General features: G+C 33.3%; 1 protein-coding gene across 1 annotated transcript in view; it reads left to right on the top strand.

The window, feature by feature from the left end:
- Positions 1 to 17,571, top strand: part of myo3b (myosin IIIB) — a 186,209-nt gene that overhangs the window by 84,697 nt on the left and 83,941 nt on the right. Inside the window, exon 23 of the mRNA XM_056464721.1 lies at positions 12,418 to 12,472. Within this exon, the coding sequence (XP_056320696.1) occupies positions 12,418 to 12,472 (55 nt within the window). The remainder of the gene's footprint in view (positions 1 to 12,417; positions 12,473 to 17,571) is intronic.

Below are 17,571 nucleotides of genomic sequence, written 5' to 3'. Positions count from 1 at the left end.
CCAAATTTGCCCACTGGCCTCATACAGCAAAAAATCTAAATAATTGTCACAATCTCATGTTTCATATCATTCGGTATCGATAATTATTTAATATTTTTTACAAATCATTTAAGAATGCTAAGATTTTTTTAAACCACTTTTCTTAATTTATCAACATTACTTAAAAAAAAATTAAATACACAAAAATATCTCTTATAATAAAATAAACATAAACTTGATAAATAAAATGTTACAAAGTGTGCGCACAGGTAGTGTAAATGCTGAACAATCAAAGCAAACTCTAAGGTAGATCAACATCTGTATGGTGTCAATAATTATGAGACAGTAAACCTCAAACTCTGTCAACAAAACAAATTATGATCATCAAATCTGAGCTTCATGTAAAAGAACCAAGCATCATTGTTTAAAAACATACTGTACTGCAACATTACAGATTGAGAAGGTGGATGACTATTACCCCCATGTTAAAAAATCTTTCAGATAGTGTGCTAGTGGTTTGGATGCACAAGAAAAGAAACCAAAAAGCCACTCCGGCGATGTCCTTATACCCTTTTTTATTTACAACCTCCTCACTGCTGCTCATTTTTGCGTGTGTTGTTATTCTGACTTGGCGTCTCTCATAACTAGGCGACCATCAAGTATTTTTTTAGAGGATGACAAACGAACAAACCATTGCTGTGGCTCTGATACAAGTTTTACTTATTGAGTAAATGAAAGAGCACTGCAGTGTTTGGATGCGCTGTGTTTTTCTGAGGTAATTAGTCTACCGCTATTACTGAAATGTGTCTATTCAATACAAAGTGTGAAGCAGATTGGTTATTTCCACTCACATGAATCGCTCTTTATTTTCAGTCAATAAATACTGATATTGTTTTATCGCTCAGCCCTACTGTAAATAATAAAAAGGAGTGTAAATAAAATGAATTGAAATTAAATCAAACTAAATAACTGTGAAAAATAAGTAAATAACCTAAATAAGAAAAAGGGTCAGAGTCTGACTTTCATATATCCACTTACAGGAGTCACAGTTATTCACTGTGTAATAACTGAGTCACAGTTATTCACCCTCCTGTGATTTTTTTTTTTTTTTTTTTTTTCTCTCTCAAATATTTCCCAAATGATGTTTCATTTCATGATTCAGGAATTTTTCACAGTATTTCCTATAATATTTTTTCTTCTGGAGAAAGTCTTATTTGTTTTATTTCGGCTAGAATAAAATCAGTTTTAATTATTTATTTTTAATTTTACTGTTATTAGTCCCCTTATGCAATATTTGTTTTCGATTGTCTACAGCAGTGTTTCCCAACCCTGTTCCTGGAGACACACCAACAGTACATATTTTAGATGTCTCCCTTTTCTGACCCATTAACTTCAGGTGTTGGAGTCTCTTCTGATGTTCTGATAAGTTGATTCAGGTGTGTTTGATTAGGGAGAGGTTGAAAATGTGTACTGTAGGTGTGCCTTCAGGAACAGGGTTGGGAAACACTGGTCTACAGAACAAACTACTGTTATACAATGACTTGCCTAATTACCCTAACTTGCCTAATTAACCAAGTTCAGCCTTTAAGTGTCACTTTAAGCTGAATACTAGTGTCTTGAAAAATATAAAGTGAAATATTATGTGCACTCATCATGGCAAAGATAAAATAAATCAGTTATTATACATGAGTTATTATGACCTATACCATAGTTAGATCAATATTTCAGATAAATGTTTTTTTTTTTACTTTATGGTTATTAAATATTCTGAAAAAAAGAAATGTAATTGAATATTATGCAACAAAACTAAGTTTGATATTAATGATGATATAAACAACAAATCAAAAATGATGTCTGAAGGATCATGAGACTGAATAACAGAGTAATGATGCTGAATATTCAGCTTTACCTTCACAGATATTAAATGTTTTTTTAAAAATATTATTTAAAAAAAGAGGTCTTAATAAGCGGAGACTTATAAAAAATCTTCATCAATCCCAACAGTTACAGAAAGTGTTATTAAAAGACCTGTAAATTACTTTAAAATGAGCATTTTTGTTTAATGTGTAGGCGTAATTTGAATTGAAGCATATAGGGCCCTATCATACACTCTGCGCAAGGCGTGACGCAATTGTTGTTTGCTAGTTTCAGCTCGGTGCAAGAGTCGTTATGATGTTTTGCGCCAAGCTGTTTAAAAAGCAAATGCATTTTCGCTTATATGTGCTTATATATATTAAAATATTACAAAAACATATATTTTCTAGCCTTCATAAATATAAAAACCATACTTTCATGCCTTCTTCATCCCGGGGGGGCTTTTTCAGTTTATTGATAACAATTTGCTTTTGTATAATGTTATCAATATTAGCAGTATTATTCATTATATGCATATCTATATTTGTTTTGTTAAAAACAAGCTTAGATTTGCCCACCTGTCTGGTTTTAGACCAAATGGGGCATAGCATGTGTATTTGGATATAACTCAGTTGTTTGGTTGCATGATTTTTTTCCCACCATTTATAAGTTTTACACTGATGTATATGTTACAATTTTGAATTTAAAACAATTTAATAGTTACAAAACTATAATTAAGGAACAATTTATTTCTTTGATAACTGGAAAGGAATATTTGAAGCTATTGGTTTGCAGTATACTGATGCTCTGTTTTTAGAGTGGTTTATTTATAAACTAATTTCGAGAGGATCACATGCTTATAATCGACACGGCTGGCACCTCATTAGCTCCGTAATCTGCTGTCTTAAAGTATCTTTGTCTTGAAGTCCCCCCCCCCCCCCCCTTCCACCCCTACTTCCCTCCCTTTTTTTTGATAGGGCGACACGGTGGCCCAGTGGCTAGCACTGTTGCCTCACAGCAAGAACACAGCTAGTCCAACCTCCTATCAGGCCAGTTGGTGTTTCTGTGCGGAGTTTCCATGTTCTCCTTGTGTTCATGTGGGTTTCCCCCGGGTTCCCCGGTTTCCTCCCACCGTCCAAAAACATACACCATAGCCAATCGACCAAACCAAATTATCACCCAAGAAAACCTTAGTTTACACTTCTCACATAAGCAGGGGAGTTCTCGAGACCTACCTGAGCTCGAACACCCCTCTCGCCCTTCTAATGGAAGGAAGCCCCGGGCTTGAGGATATTACAAGCTCACTCCCGGGACAGCATGCCAATTACACTTTATTGATTATCAGCTAAGTGTGAACTCATGAAGGCTTTATTGGTGATAATGGTCAGGAATGTTGAACCATTATTGCCCTTTTAGCATAAGTATAGGACAGAATCTTGCCAGACAATAATGTGTGAATTAGTGGGATAAATCTAAAGAAAAACATCTGTATTTTTTTAGTAAGTGTATTTTTTAGTTTTTGCTTTTATTCTTGCCATAATAAAAATAAACTTTGTAGAGCAGCCCATGTTCTGTTGTCATTAAAACCAACAGTAAAACTGTCCGAGATATGAACTAAAGCAAGTGTGCATCAAAGTTTGATTAAAAAAAAATCTTGAATGATTATAAAAATGCTTGTAATCATTAAAATAATTTATAAACAAAAAATAAAAATAATTAGTTTAAAAATATTGAATGATATTAATTAGGTAACGTAGTTCTGGAAACTTTCTACTACTCTGTTTATCCGTCTGACTTTACAGTCAGTTTCTTTTGACCGCCCCCTGTCGATTTTAAAGTATATCACAACGGCAAACACAGCAAGTATAAAAACCTCGTCCATTTTGTGAGGTGCGCGTGCACTCAGTGAAGGTCTACGATGCGGCACCAGGCAAAAGTATAAATCCAGCGTGACATGGCTACACTGACTGACAGTATTTACACAGCAGAGTAAAGCGCATGCTAATAGAGGCGTGACTGGAGCCAATCCACGAATCACAGCACATTATGTTAGCTGACCAATCAGAGCCTCCTGAGGGCCAGCTTTCGGAGGAACTAGTAAATAAGACAGTCAGTCGTTAGCTGAGAAGCTGTATATAATCAAATTTATACGAATTTGAGCAGATATATGAAAAAATAACCTGATTTTCTACAAATGAAGCATGAGCACACATTGCTTTGCATCTTATAAACTCAACCAACCCTTAAAATACACTGTGGAGCACCCCTTTAAGCTGAATACTAGTATCTTGAAAAATATCTAGTTATTATAAATGAGTTATTAAAACTATTATGTTTAGAAATGTTATGTCATGAAACAGAAATGTGGGGAAAAATATACAGGGGGGCTAATAATTTAGGAGGCCTTATATTTCTGATTCAGCTGTAGTTTAGCTTGACCAGTAATGAAATTCATTAACTGACATTTGTATCGCTATAACCTTTCTTATTTGAAACCCAGTATAAAACATTGCCTCGTGAATAAAGAGAGAGGGGCGAGTGGGATGGGGTTTCTGGGGTTCCCTGCCACTTCCTCTCTCCCATTCCCAGCCCATTACAGACCCTCACATACCAGAAACAAGATGGCTTTTTATACCATGGCCCGTTTCATCTGAAATGTAAATGAATTCCTCCTCAGTGTGGCCTGATGGAGATCAAAGCGGGCACATTAACCTTCTCGGGGCGCGTGAGGAGGCAGGGGGTCCCGGGGGAGGAAGGAGAGGGAGGAGTCATGCTATTGTTCCCCTCTCGTCTTCTGGAGGACTTCAGTTCCTCTTTTTGGCAGACGTCTCTCTCTCTCTCTCTCTCTCTCTCTCTCTCTCTCTCTCTCTCTCTCTCTCTCTCTCTCTCTCTCTCTCTCTCTCACTCTCTCTCTCACTCTCTCTCTGTATGTTCACCGGTTACAGGTGTACGACCACATGTTCAGAGCCCCATAGAGGTGTGTGTGTGTGAGCTGGGTCGCATTAGCATTTCTAAAATAAACACTCATCTTTCAAACGTTTCAGATCCACATGTGGTGCAGGGTATGCTAATTAAACAACCGCTTTCATGGGGTATTCGTAGGATATTCAAAAAGTGTAACCTGAATCACACTTGTGGTGTTTGGGGTCAGAAAGGGACGAACGCCTGTAACGTACCCTCAGATCTTTTCAGTAACATCAATCTAATTTATTTTTGTTTATTAATATTTTTTCTATTTCGTTTTTAATTTTGAGAGGGTTTTGTGGTGATAATTAATATTTATGTAGAAATTAACATCCATTTTATTCTAATTGAAAGTTTAGTTTTTTTAAATGTTTATTATTTTTTAATTATCAGTGCCTCTAGGATTTCATGATTTTGTGATTGCTGAATTTATCGTGAAATCAAGCAAGCTCCGCAAAATGTTGCGGATCTTGCATTTTTTACTGAAATGCCGCGGATTTCCCGCAAGTTCGGGGTCTTGATAATGATCATATGAGCATGGTAATATGAGTAAACTTACAACGTCGCATTTACCCACAAATAAAAATAATGATTACCATTTTTAAAACTGCTTTTATTCTAGCTGAAATAAAACAAATATGTTTGATTAGAATTTTCTGAGCTGCTGTGCACACACAATATATACAGATTTATGGATACAAGATATTTTTAAGTGTGATTTTATGTTACAGAACCCAATGTCTGAATCTAGGAGTCATTATATATATATATATATATATATATATATATATATATATATATATATATATATATATATATATATATATATATATATATATATATATATATATATATATTGGATATATATATTGGATATATATATATATATATATTGGATATATATATTGGATATATATATATATATATATATATATATATATATATATTGGATATATATATTGGATATATATATTGGATATATATATATTGGATATATATATTGGATATATATATATATATATATATATATATATATTGGATATATATATTGGATATATATATATATATATATATATATATATATATATATATATATATATATATATATATATATATATTGGAGAATATATATATTGCAAACAATTTTTTTGGCCTGAATTTATTCAAACAAATTAAATTTAGTAATTCATTTTATTTTCCTTCTGCTTAGTCCCTATATTGATCAGAGGTCGCTGTAGCGGAATGAACCACCAACTAATCCAACATTTGTTTTACGCAGCTGATGTCTTTCCAGCTGCAACCCATCACTGGGAAACTTAGTTTCATTAAATTCAGCCCATATAAATTGCTTGCAACCACTTACCTTAATTTTTTTTTAGTAAATCCAATGAATCATTTTTTTCAGTGTATCTTAATTTATATCACCTAAACAAGATTATATTGTTTGATTAAATTTAAAAAATGTATTTTTTAAATCAGTATCAGTATTTTAAAAAAATCTGTATCAGTTTGCAATGTTTCCAGATAAAAAAGAGACCTGCCATTAATTTTCTATGGCGGTAATTTTTGACTGCAAAGACAAAAAGTGTGACTTTAAAAATACAAACATTTTCGGTCTAAAATGACAAGAGGGTTAAAGAGAAAATTTAAATTTAAAAAATGAGAATTCTGTCATCATTTACTATTAGTCCACTTGTTACCAAAACCTGTTTGAGTTTCTTTTTTTCTGTTGAACACAAAATGATGACATCGACATCTGTAGTATGTGGATGTCAATGGCTGCTGCTGACCATCATTCTTCAGGATGTCTTGTTTTGTGTTCAACAGAAGAAAGAAACTCATAAAAGTTTGAAAACACTTGAGGGTGAGAAACTTGTATTAAGCTATTTTAATTTATTTTTTAATTTAATCCAAAAAAAAGGAAAGAGTACAGAAAAATCATACTCAAGTAAAAGTACCATTACTTGCCTAAAAATGGAGTGCAAGTAGAGTAAAAAGTATCAGTTATAAATATTACTCAAAGTATGAGTAAAAAGTAGAACTTTCAAAAGTACTCAAGAGTAGTGAGTAGTGAGTATTACGCTGTTAAAACTGATGCATTTACATGTAATTTGTGGATGTGTGTAAACGTAACATTCTGTAGTGCATTTAGTTATTGTCCAGCAGGCACACAACATCACAAGACATTAATATTAGGTTAGATTTAGGTTGTGACATCAGGTGATCAAAATTCAACGTCTAGCCAGCATCTAAGGACAATGTTATTTTGATGTCCAACAATGACGTCAAATGACGTTGATATTTAGTCGATTTTAGGTTGTTAGAAAGTAACCAAAATCCAACGTCGACCCAACATCTAAAACCAACATCATATTGACGTCAAATATTGACATTTATTCATCAGGTATGGCAACCAAAAGCCAACATCTGATAAATGTCAATAGTGGTAGCGTCCACCCAACGTCAAGCTGTTACATCATTAGACGTTGATATTTAGTTGGTTTTAGGTTGGACATTGGACATTGATGTTGGCCTGACGTTGAGTTCTGACATCAACCCGATTTTTATTTCCAAACAAAATGCAACTTCCCTATGACGTTGGGATACAATGTCAATCTGACGTCATGTTGACGTCATGTTGACGTCTTGCGCCTGCTGAGTGTTTAAGGCTATTTTGGTCATCATACAGTAAACGTCCGTCATCTTCTCATCAGTGACATGCATCTAAACAGTCTCTGGGTCAATACGTGTAAAGACATTAGACATCTTCTTGGACACTTTGAATGCTTCCAAACAGTTTGCTGCAATTATAAACCGCCCTTGTCTTGAGGTAGTTCATTATGATGAGATTTACCTTCTATGTGTGATTTTGTTTGGACTCGCAGGACTGATTTTTCTAATATAGACAAGAAAAAATAAAGTAGTGACTGCAGGTTGAAGGAAAGTAGTGGAGTAAAAGTATTGATACAGCCCTAAAATGTACTCAAGGGAAAGTAAAAGCACACATTTTTAAAACTACTTAGTAAATTACATTGTCTGAGAAACACTACTCAATTACAGTAGCTTGAGCATTTGTAATTAGTTACTTTACACCACTGTTTGTAACATTTTGATTTAGTTGCTAATTTGTATGATCTCATTTGTACATTCTAGTATGATTTGCTCATCCTCCGATGACGATTGGGTTTAGGGGTGGGGTTTAGTGCCACGCCTCCTTTTTAAATTTTCGTATGACTATTTAAAGCGTATGATTCAAAATTGTGACTATGTATTTACTAGAACATAATCAAACTGCTATTTATGAGATCATAAAATATTATAGGAGGGCGGCATGGTGGCTCAGTGGTTAGCATTGTTGCCTCACAGCAAGAAGGTTGCTGGGTCGAGTCTCAGCTGAGTCAGTTGTGTGGCGTTTGCATGTTCTCCTCATGTTGGCGTGGGTTTCCTCCAGGTGCTCAAGTTTCCCCTGCAGTCCAACCATGTGCTATGAGCGAATTGAAGAAACTAAATTGGCCGTAGTATATCAGTTGTGAACGTGAGAGTATATGGATGTTTCCCAGTACTGGGTTGCAGCTGGAAGGGCTATGTAAAACATATGCTGGATAAGTTTGCGATTGGACATATATAGATTTTGTAAGACATTTGGCATGCATTAAGAATACATTTATAATTAATTATTAATACAGGCTCCGTAGAAACTCTTACTTAATAAATGTATTAATTATTATACTGAAGCAAAGGTGTTCATGCAGTGTTTTCTGGAATCTGTGTCATGTATAAAACAGCCACCAAAACATAAATAAACTATCCTTTCACACTGTTTGAATGTGTGTGTGTGTGTGTGTGTGCATCCTGATTAAAGCTGAGAGTTTTGCGAGTTTTAATTGGGCGTCTCAATGAAAGCGGAATAAATGACTGCTTTAGCATTTTTTTGGAGCAGCCACTTTCATGTTTTTTCTGAGGTTTACACTCATTTGTCTGAGTGATAAAGTACTAATTATTCACTCAGAGCTCATTGTGTTTTTATCCTAAACATTCGTTTAGCGCGTCTGATCAAAGGACAGCATTTATCTCAATGTACAGTATGTAACAAAATCACAATCAAAGCTGCACAAGTAGGAAACTGTTACATTACACTTGATACAAGCAACATTTTTAATTAATGAGCTTTTCAAATGTCACTTTTATCCTTTGCTCAAACCTAATGCTATCCTGTGTAATAATATTTGCTGTATAATAATCATCTGTGCTGCAGAATCCACAATATAAGCTCTCACATTAAAATTTTTCACCTACCGTGCTGAAAAAAATACGTTTTTGTCTTGTTTCTAGTCAAGATATTTAAAAATTCTTAAATCAAGAAGATTGTCTAGACAAGTACAAAATATTGTCTTGTTTTCAGGAGTAATATATCAAAATTAAGTGATTTTTTTTAAGTGAGCAAAATCGTATTCCAAGCCAAAAACAAGTTACACTTTATTTTTAGGCAGTTGCTAATTTATTAAATGTACTTACTATATGGTTGGGATTAGAATGTGGGTAAGGGTTAGGGTTGGTTACATGTAATTATTATTATAGTAAGTGTATTGTAACGTGTAATTTCAATGTGTAAAAAATCAGTAAAAATGGTAGCTGTGGTTGCCAGTATTTTAGCGTTAAAAATACAGTACAAACCATAAAATAGGTTTAAAATGTTTATAGTAAACTACCGTATTTCATTAATTTGTAAAAAAAAAAAAAAATCATTAAAATGAATAGGGTTGCTGTTGTTGCCAGTATTTTATCGCTAAAACTACAGTACGAACTATAAAATAGATTTTAAATTGTTAATGTAAACTACTGTATTTCATTCATTTGTTAAAATTTCAGTAAAATTAAAATGGCAGCTGTGGTTGCCAGTATTTTAGCTTAAAAAATACAGAACAAATCGTTAAATATATTTTAAATTGTTATGGTAAACTATCGTGTTTCATTAATTGAAAAAAAAAAAAATCTGTAAAATTAAAATGGCAGCTGTGGTTGCCAATTTTTTGCCGTTTAAAATATAGTACAAGTTGTAAAATAGTTTTTAAATTGTTCTGGTAAACTATTGTATTTCATTAATTTAAAAAACTAAATAATTAAAATTTAAACAGCAGCTGTGGTTACTAAATTGTTAAGGTAAACTACCGCATTTTAATAATTTGTAAAACTTTTTTTTTAAATCATTAAAATTAAAATGGCAGCTGTGGTTGCCAGTATTTTAGCATTAAAAATACAGTACAAACCGTAAAATAGATTTTAAATTGTTACGGTAAACTACCGCATTTTAATCATTTGTTAAAAAAATCATTAAAATTAAAAAGGCAGCTCTGGTTGCCAGTAGTTTAGCGTTAAAAGTACAGTGCAAACCATAAAATAGATTTTAAATTGTTAGGGTAAACTACTGCATTTCATTAATTTGTAAAAAAATAAAAATAAATCTGTAAAATTAAAATGGTAGCTGTGGTTGCCAGTATTTTTGCAGTAAAAATACAGTACAAACAATAAAATAAATTTTAAAAATTGACAGGAAACTACCGTATTTCATTAATTTGTTATTAATTTCATACATTTTTTATTAAAATTAATAAAATCTTTGAAATTAAAATGGCAGCTGTGTTTGCCAGTATTTTAGCATAAAAAATACAGTACAAATGGTAAAATAGATTTTAAATTGTTATGGTAAACTACCGCATTTCAATAATTTGTAAAACTATACAATAGATTTTAAATTATTACGGTAAACTACCGCATTTCAATAATTTGTAAAAAAAAATCATTAAAATTAAAATGGCAGCTGTGGTTGCCAGTATTTTAGCTTAAAAAATACAGAACAAATCGTTAAATATATTTTAAATTGTTATGGTAAACTATCGTGTTTCATTAATTGAAAAAAAAAAAAATCTGTAAAATTAAAATGGCAGCTGTGGTTGCCAATTTTTTGCCGTTTAAAATATAGTACAAGTTGTAAAATAGTTTTTAAATTGTTCTGGTAAACTATTGTATTTCATTAATTTAAAAAACAAAATAATTAAAATTTAAACAGCAGCTGTGGTTACTAAATTGTTAAGGTAAACTACCGCATTTTAATAATGTGTAAAACTTTTTTTTTAAATCATTAAAATTAAAATGGCAGCTGTGGTTGCCAGTATTTTAGCATTAAAAATACAGTACAAACCGTAAAATAGATTTTAAATTGTTACGGTAAACTACCGCATTTTAATCATTTGTTAAAAAAATCATTAAAATTAAAAAGGCAGCTCTGGTTGCCAGTAGTTTAGCGTTAAAAGTACAGTGCAAACCATAAAATAGATTTTAAATTGTTAGGGTAAACTACTGCATTTCATTAATTTGTAAAAAAATAAAAATAAATCTGTAAAATTAAAATGGTAGCTGTGGTTGCCAGTATTTTTGCAGTAAAAATACAGTACAAACAATAAAATAAATTTTAAAAATTGACAGGAAAGTACCGTGTTTCATTAATTTGTTATTAATTTCATAAATTTTTTATTAAAATTAATAAAATCTGTCAAATTAAAATGCCAGCTGTGTTTGCCAGTATTTTAGCATAAAAAATACAGTACAAATGGTAAAATAGATTTTAAATTGTTATGGTAAACTACCGCATTTCAATAATTTGTAAAACTATACAATAGATTTTAAATTATTACGGTAAACTACCGCATTTCAATAATTTGTAAAAAAAAATCATTAAAATTAAAACGGCAACTGTGGTTGGCAGTATTTTAGCACTAAAAATACAGTGCAAACCATAAAATAAATTAAAAACCTAATGGTAAGCTACAGTATTTCAATTCATGTAAAAAAATCAATAAAACTTAAATGGCAGCTGTGGTTGTCAGCATTTTAGCACTAAAGATACAAAAAAACTGTAAAATAGATTTTTTTTCTCATTTTTCTTTAATTTGTAAAAAAAAAAAATCAGCTGTTGTTGAGTGTTTTTGCGTTTAGAGTTAAAAATGCAGTAAATAATTTTTTACGATAATCTACCGTATTGCATTAACTTGCTGCGTTAATAAATCCATGTTGTAAAGTACTCATATTTACACCTCTTTTGCACCACAGACAAAAACACAACCATAAATATTCAGTGATGATGCAGTCATATAATGAACCAATTCCATATCAAACCGTATTTTTACTGTAGTAAATAGTAGTTTAAACAAAAAGCCAATACTGGAAAAGTCCATTTTGCGGTTATTAACCATATATATAAAGGAAGCTTGTTAACCAGATTACAGATTTTTACTGCACTATTGAAATCACAACCATTTTTACATCATCTTACATTAAAGTGTTACCCAAGTTTATTTTACTTTGCCCACTGGCAGATTTAGCTTGTTTTAAGGAGAAAAAAAATGACTTTGTTTTGACTCAATTCTAAAAATAAGACAATGTTTTATACTTGTTTAGAAAATGCTTCCTGATTTATAAATTGTTAGCTATTTAGACTAGAAACAACACAAAATCTCCAAGTAAGAAATGCTTTTTTTGCAGTGTTGATTATAAAACTGTCAAATTGTTGTTTTATTTTAAATTAGCCATTGTTTATATACAGTATGTGAATTTGTGTTACAGTATACAGAGGCTACAGAGTCAGGAAGGATTACAAACAGAGTCGACAATGGACTGGGTGAGTGAGGGTCTGTTCATTGTGTTTGTTTCCTTTGTATGTTATTATAGTGTGTTTTTGCCTGATTGTGTGTTTAGCTGTCTCTACAGTCCTGTAGGTCCCCTTCAGCCTGTCTCTGAGATGTTTTGTTAGACTTTGTGCAAACATTTCATTTCTTAAAGCTTCCTTAAATCATATTGTGAGCATCAATATATTCCTATATTATTATTTTCAAATACAGTTGAAGTCAGAATTTTTAGCCCCCCTGTTTATTTTTTTCCCCAATTTCTGTTTAACGGTGTGAAGATTTTTTCTCAACACGTTTCTAATCATAATAGTTTAATAACTCATTTCTAATAACGGATTTATTTTATCTTTGTCATGATGACAGTAAATAATATTTGACTAGATATTTTTCAAGACACTTCTATACAGCTTAAAGTGACATTTAAAGGCTTTACTAGGTTAATTTGGCTAACTAGACAGAAAAGGGTAATTAGACAAATCATTGTATAACAGTGGTTTGTTTTGTAGACAATAGAAAATAAATACGGCTTAAAGGGGCTAATAATTTTGGCCTTAAAATGGTTTTTTAAATATTTAAAACTGCTTTTATTCTAGCCTAAATAAAACAAATAAGACTTTCTCCAGAAGAAAAAAAATTATCAGACACACTGTGAAAGTTTCCCTGCTCTGTTAAACATCATTTGGGAAATATTTTAAAAAGAAAATAAAATTCAAAGGGGGGCTAATAATTCTGACTTCAACTGTATTTGCGTTTCCCCTTAAGCGTTTATTTATGCAGAAAAACTGAAATCCTGAAAATACAGAAAGCATTCAGTCATTAAATAGGTTTATTTAATTATGTAAATATATATTTATACAGTTTTACATTAATTTTATTTTCAATTCAGAAGTTATTTTTGATAACATATATATTTTTTCAGCTCGTACATTCTCAAAATCATCCTGCATAAATCTGCAAATTCTTTTCCAAATTCTCACAGAAATAGCAGTTCAAACCAAGCATCAGAATGGGGAAGACAGGTGATTTAAGTGACTTTGAACATGGCATGGTTGTTGGTGCCAGACGGGCATGGATGTGCAATCTACAGCAACTGTGTGATGCTATCATGTCAATATGGAGCAAAATCTCTGAGGAATATTTCAAGTACCTTGTTGAATCTATGCCACGAAGGATTAAGGCAGTTCTGAAGGCAAAAGGGGGTCCAACCTGGTACTAGTAAGGTGTACCTAATAAAGTGGCTGGTGAGTGTATATTGATCCATGCTTTCCTGTTGTTGACGCAAAATTCTGACCCTACCATCCAAATGTCGCAGCAGAAATCGAGACTAGGCAATCTTCTATTGTCCAATTCTGCTGAGCCTGTGCGAATTGTAGCCTCAGTTTCCTGTTCTTAGCTGACAGGAGTGGCAACCAGTGTGATCTTCTGCTGCTGTAGCCCATCCGACTCAAGGTTGGATGTTCTGTGCGTTCAGAGATGCTCAGAGTGGTTATTTCAGCTACTGTTGCCTTTCTACCAGCTGGAACCAGTCTGGCCATTCTCCTCTGGCCTCTGGCATCAACAAGGAATTTGCGCCCACAGAACTGCCACTCACTGGATATTTCCTCTTTCTCAGACCATTCTCTGTAAACCCTAGAGATGGTTGTGCATGAAAATCCCAGTAGATCAGCATTTCTGAAATACTCAGACCAGCCCGTCTGGCACCAACAACCATGCCACATTCAAAGTCACTTAAATCACCTTTCTTCTCCATTCTGATGCTCAGTGTGAACTGCAGAAGATCGTCTTGACCATGTCTACATGCCTAAATGCATTGAGTTGCTGCCATGTGATTGGCTGATTAGAAATTTGCGTTAACAAGCAGTTGGACAGTGTACCTAATAAAGTGGCCAGTGAGTGTAAATCACGCAAACCAAAGCTGAACTGAGATCTCCGATTTGTTCTCTGTATACAGTGCATGGATATGCAATTTTTTCAATCTTTGCAACATGAAGATTGCTGACAATATCGTAATATCTCGATTCCAAAAAAAAAAATCATCAAATCCAAGTGTCGATCTGCCCTCCCACATCTGAGAGTGTTTTGGGGGGGGGGTTTGTGTGTATATGTTTATGTGTGTGTATCCTCCAGCCAGTTGGCTTATCAGAGGGGATTCTCAATGCTTGTTTATATCAGAAGTCTCAGTGGTGAAAAACTTCAAAACTCATACTTTGCTATTCTGTTTCATCAGAGCCGGAGAAGAGCGTTATAGATTTATTTTGACATCAACTGGCCCAATTTTATCTTGTAACATTCATAAACTTACCTACATGCTCATTAGCTGACAGGGGCAGGTATGTGTGTGTGTTCATGTATCATCTAATGTGCGTGTGTGTGTGTGCGTATGTAAATCTTACACGCTCCCAGACTCTACTGCACTAACCAGTTATGTAATGATTGGTGGCTGGGGAATCGTAATGATGATGTCATTGATATTGTGGTTGTCACATGTTCACAAGAGCTTTGTTTCACATTCAGATTTACTGTTTTATGGCGTTGGTTGTATACGCAGAACATTTGGTGTAAATTTACTGAACTATTCAGGCAGAGGACAAACATTTTATTTTTATTTGTGTATTTTTTAGTCTTTGGTGAATTTTATCATTGTTTGTTGACTTGTCATTTATTCAGCTGCCCTGATCTTTGGGTCAAATGTTGCAGCGACATATTTTAAAGGTGCTGTATGTACGTTTTTGACTCTTCTAAAGCATAAACATGTTATAATATGTTTGCAGATATTTCAGAAACATGCCATCTGAAAAACAATGCTGAACTTCTGCTTTTAAAATGTGCGTAACGTGCCAGAACGTCTGTCTTTGTCTTGGTCCCTTTAACCCAGCCAATGCCAGTTTAGCCAATTATATTTCAATACTACCAGGATTCCTTGGTGGAACACAGCGCATTTCATTCATTTAGACATAAAGGCTCTCAAGGTGTGCATCCGTGACCAAGATGCGACCTCCGGTGGACAGTAGCAGACTCCAAAATGAGACACAGATTCAGAGTTCCACATAAGGTGGTTATTAATTAGCAAATAATATAAATATTACTAGCGTAAACATTAGGTGAGCAGGTTACATTGTAACCACGTGTCCCTAACAACACGATACGTGACAGTGATAAGCAATTTGGCTGTTTGCACCAGACGGAACACAACAGAAATGTAAACACAGTCATTCAGAAGCACAGAATAGTGCACTCACTGCACTCCAACGAAAGGTAACGTTTATAATCTAATAAAAACATATGAAACCTCTTTAACATTATTAAATGTAGATGCTGAATCACTGATATGTGTTGGTTTGCACTGAGCCACAGTTCTGAAGTTCAATTTCACAGGGTTTATTTTGTTTTCAGGATCTGAGGTGAACTATCTGCTGCTGCTTTCAGTAGTATGGCAATAAATGTCATGTAAAATTACATTCAAACTCACATTATTAGCATTTAACGCTGAATAAAGCACATGAGGTGTACCTGAGGTGATCATTGTCAGTTTTCTGTTGTTCAGCTGTTAGAAATAGAAGTCGTTTTTAAACTATACATTTTCGTTGTTGGTTAGGATGAAAACTCCTTTTAATATGAAATATTCCATCTATCGTGTGCTGTTGCTTTTTTTTTTTACTACACAACTTAAATCAGCCTTTTGGCTAGTCACATGCTCCTGTTGGTCCTCAATCTGGCAACCTCTGTGTGCCTGTATTTTCATCCAGCAATACCTGGTTCAGCCACTGGGTGTCAAACTTACATACTGCACCTTTAAGCACAAAAAAAACCCCATACATGTTAATTATCACATGAATTATGAGAGCATTGTTTCTCCTAAATATGTGATCCTTTTCCAGACTGGTAGATCTCAATTGTTTTAGTTTTGAGGATCTTTTGGTGTACTTCACTTTGTCAAGCAGGTCCTATTTAAGTGATTTCTTGCTTGCGAACAGTTGTGGCATTAATGAGGCCTGGGTGTGACTAGAGAAATACAATTTTATGGAAATATTTCATTTTATTATCAAGTCTGTATGATGTTATATCCTAAAATTCCTTAAGCACAAAAAAAATGAACATTAATTATCGCATGAATTATGAGAGCATGTTCCCTCCTACATTTGTAAACTTTTCCAGACTGTAGATCCCTAATGTTTGTTTTTGAATTTCTTTGTAATTTCTTTGGATCTCAGCGTGATGTCTAGCTTTTAAGGATCTTTTGGTCTACTATAAACCTTTTCTAGACTGGTAGATCTAAAATATTTTTAATTTTGAGGATCTTTTGATCTACTTCAGTTTGTCAGGCAGGTCCTGTTTAAGTAATTTCTTTATTGTGAACAGGTGTGGCAGTAATCAGACCTGGGTGTAGCAACAGGAATAGATTTGTTTTGGAAATATTTCATTTAAATATCAATTTTCTTATGATGCTACGTTCTAAAAAACATTTAGCACAAAAAATAAACATTAATTATTGCATGAATTATGAGAGCATTTTTCCTGTTACATGTTACAAATACATGACACCCAAATACCGAAAAGTTTGCTTTTGAACAAAATAATAAGCATTTTCAAACATTTTGTATAATGAGGTGCATTATTCTGCTAACTATTGCTTTCAATCAGAGAGCTCTAAGGAAAATATACAAATGTGAAAGCATCAAGAAATGACTACAATCGTCAGTCAAACTGATTGACAAATAATTTGTAGCACAAATTTGTGATTTTAAAATGATGTCTTTCGGAGCTTTTGAGGGGAATTTTCACAAACAGTGTTGCCAGATTGGGCGGTTTCCCGTCTGATAGGGCAGTTTTGAATTTATTTCTGCGGGTTAAAAGTGACATAGGCGGGTAGTGAAAATTTGGGGCGGTTTTGCAACGGCGTGCCCGCCAGCCCTGGTCTGTCCTTATAAACCTGTTTTGATCTTCCAAAGAGATGCCATAGATTAGATTAGATTCAACTTTATTGTCATTACACATGTACAAGGCAACGAAATGCAGTAATTGGAGAGACGCAGAGCCTCGCGATGTGTACGCGCCGCCATCTTGTCTAGATAAAACATACACACGCTTAGAA

This window comes from Danio aesculapii, chromosome 9, assembly GCF_903798145.1.
Source record: "Danio aesculapii chromosome 9, fDanAes4.1, whole genome shotgun sequence".
Taxonomy (NCBI): domain Eukaryota; kingdom Metazoa; phylum Chordata; class Actinopteri; order Cypriniformes; family Danionidae; genus Danio; species Danio aesculapii.
This window is presented reverse-complemented; position numbering and strand designations above follow the sequence as displayed.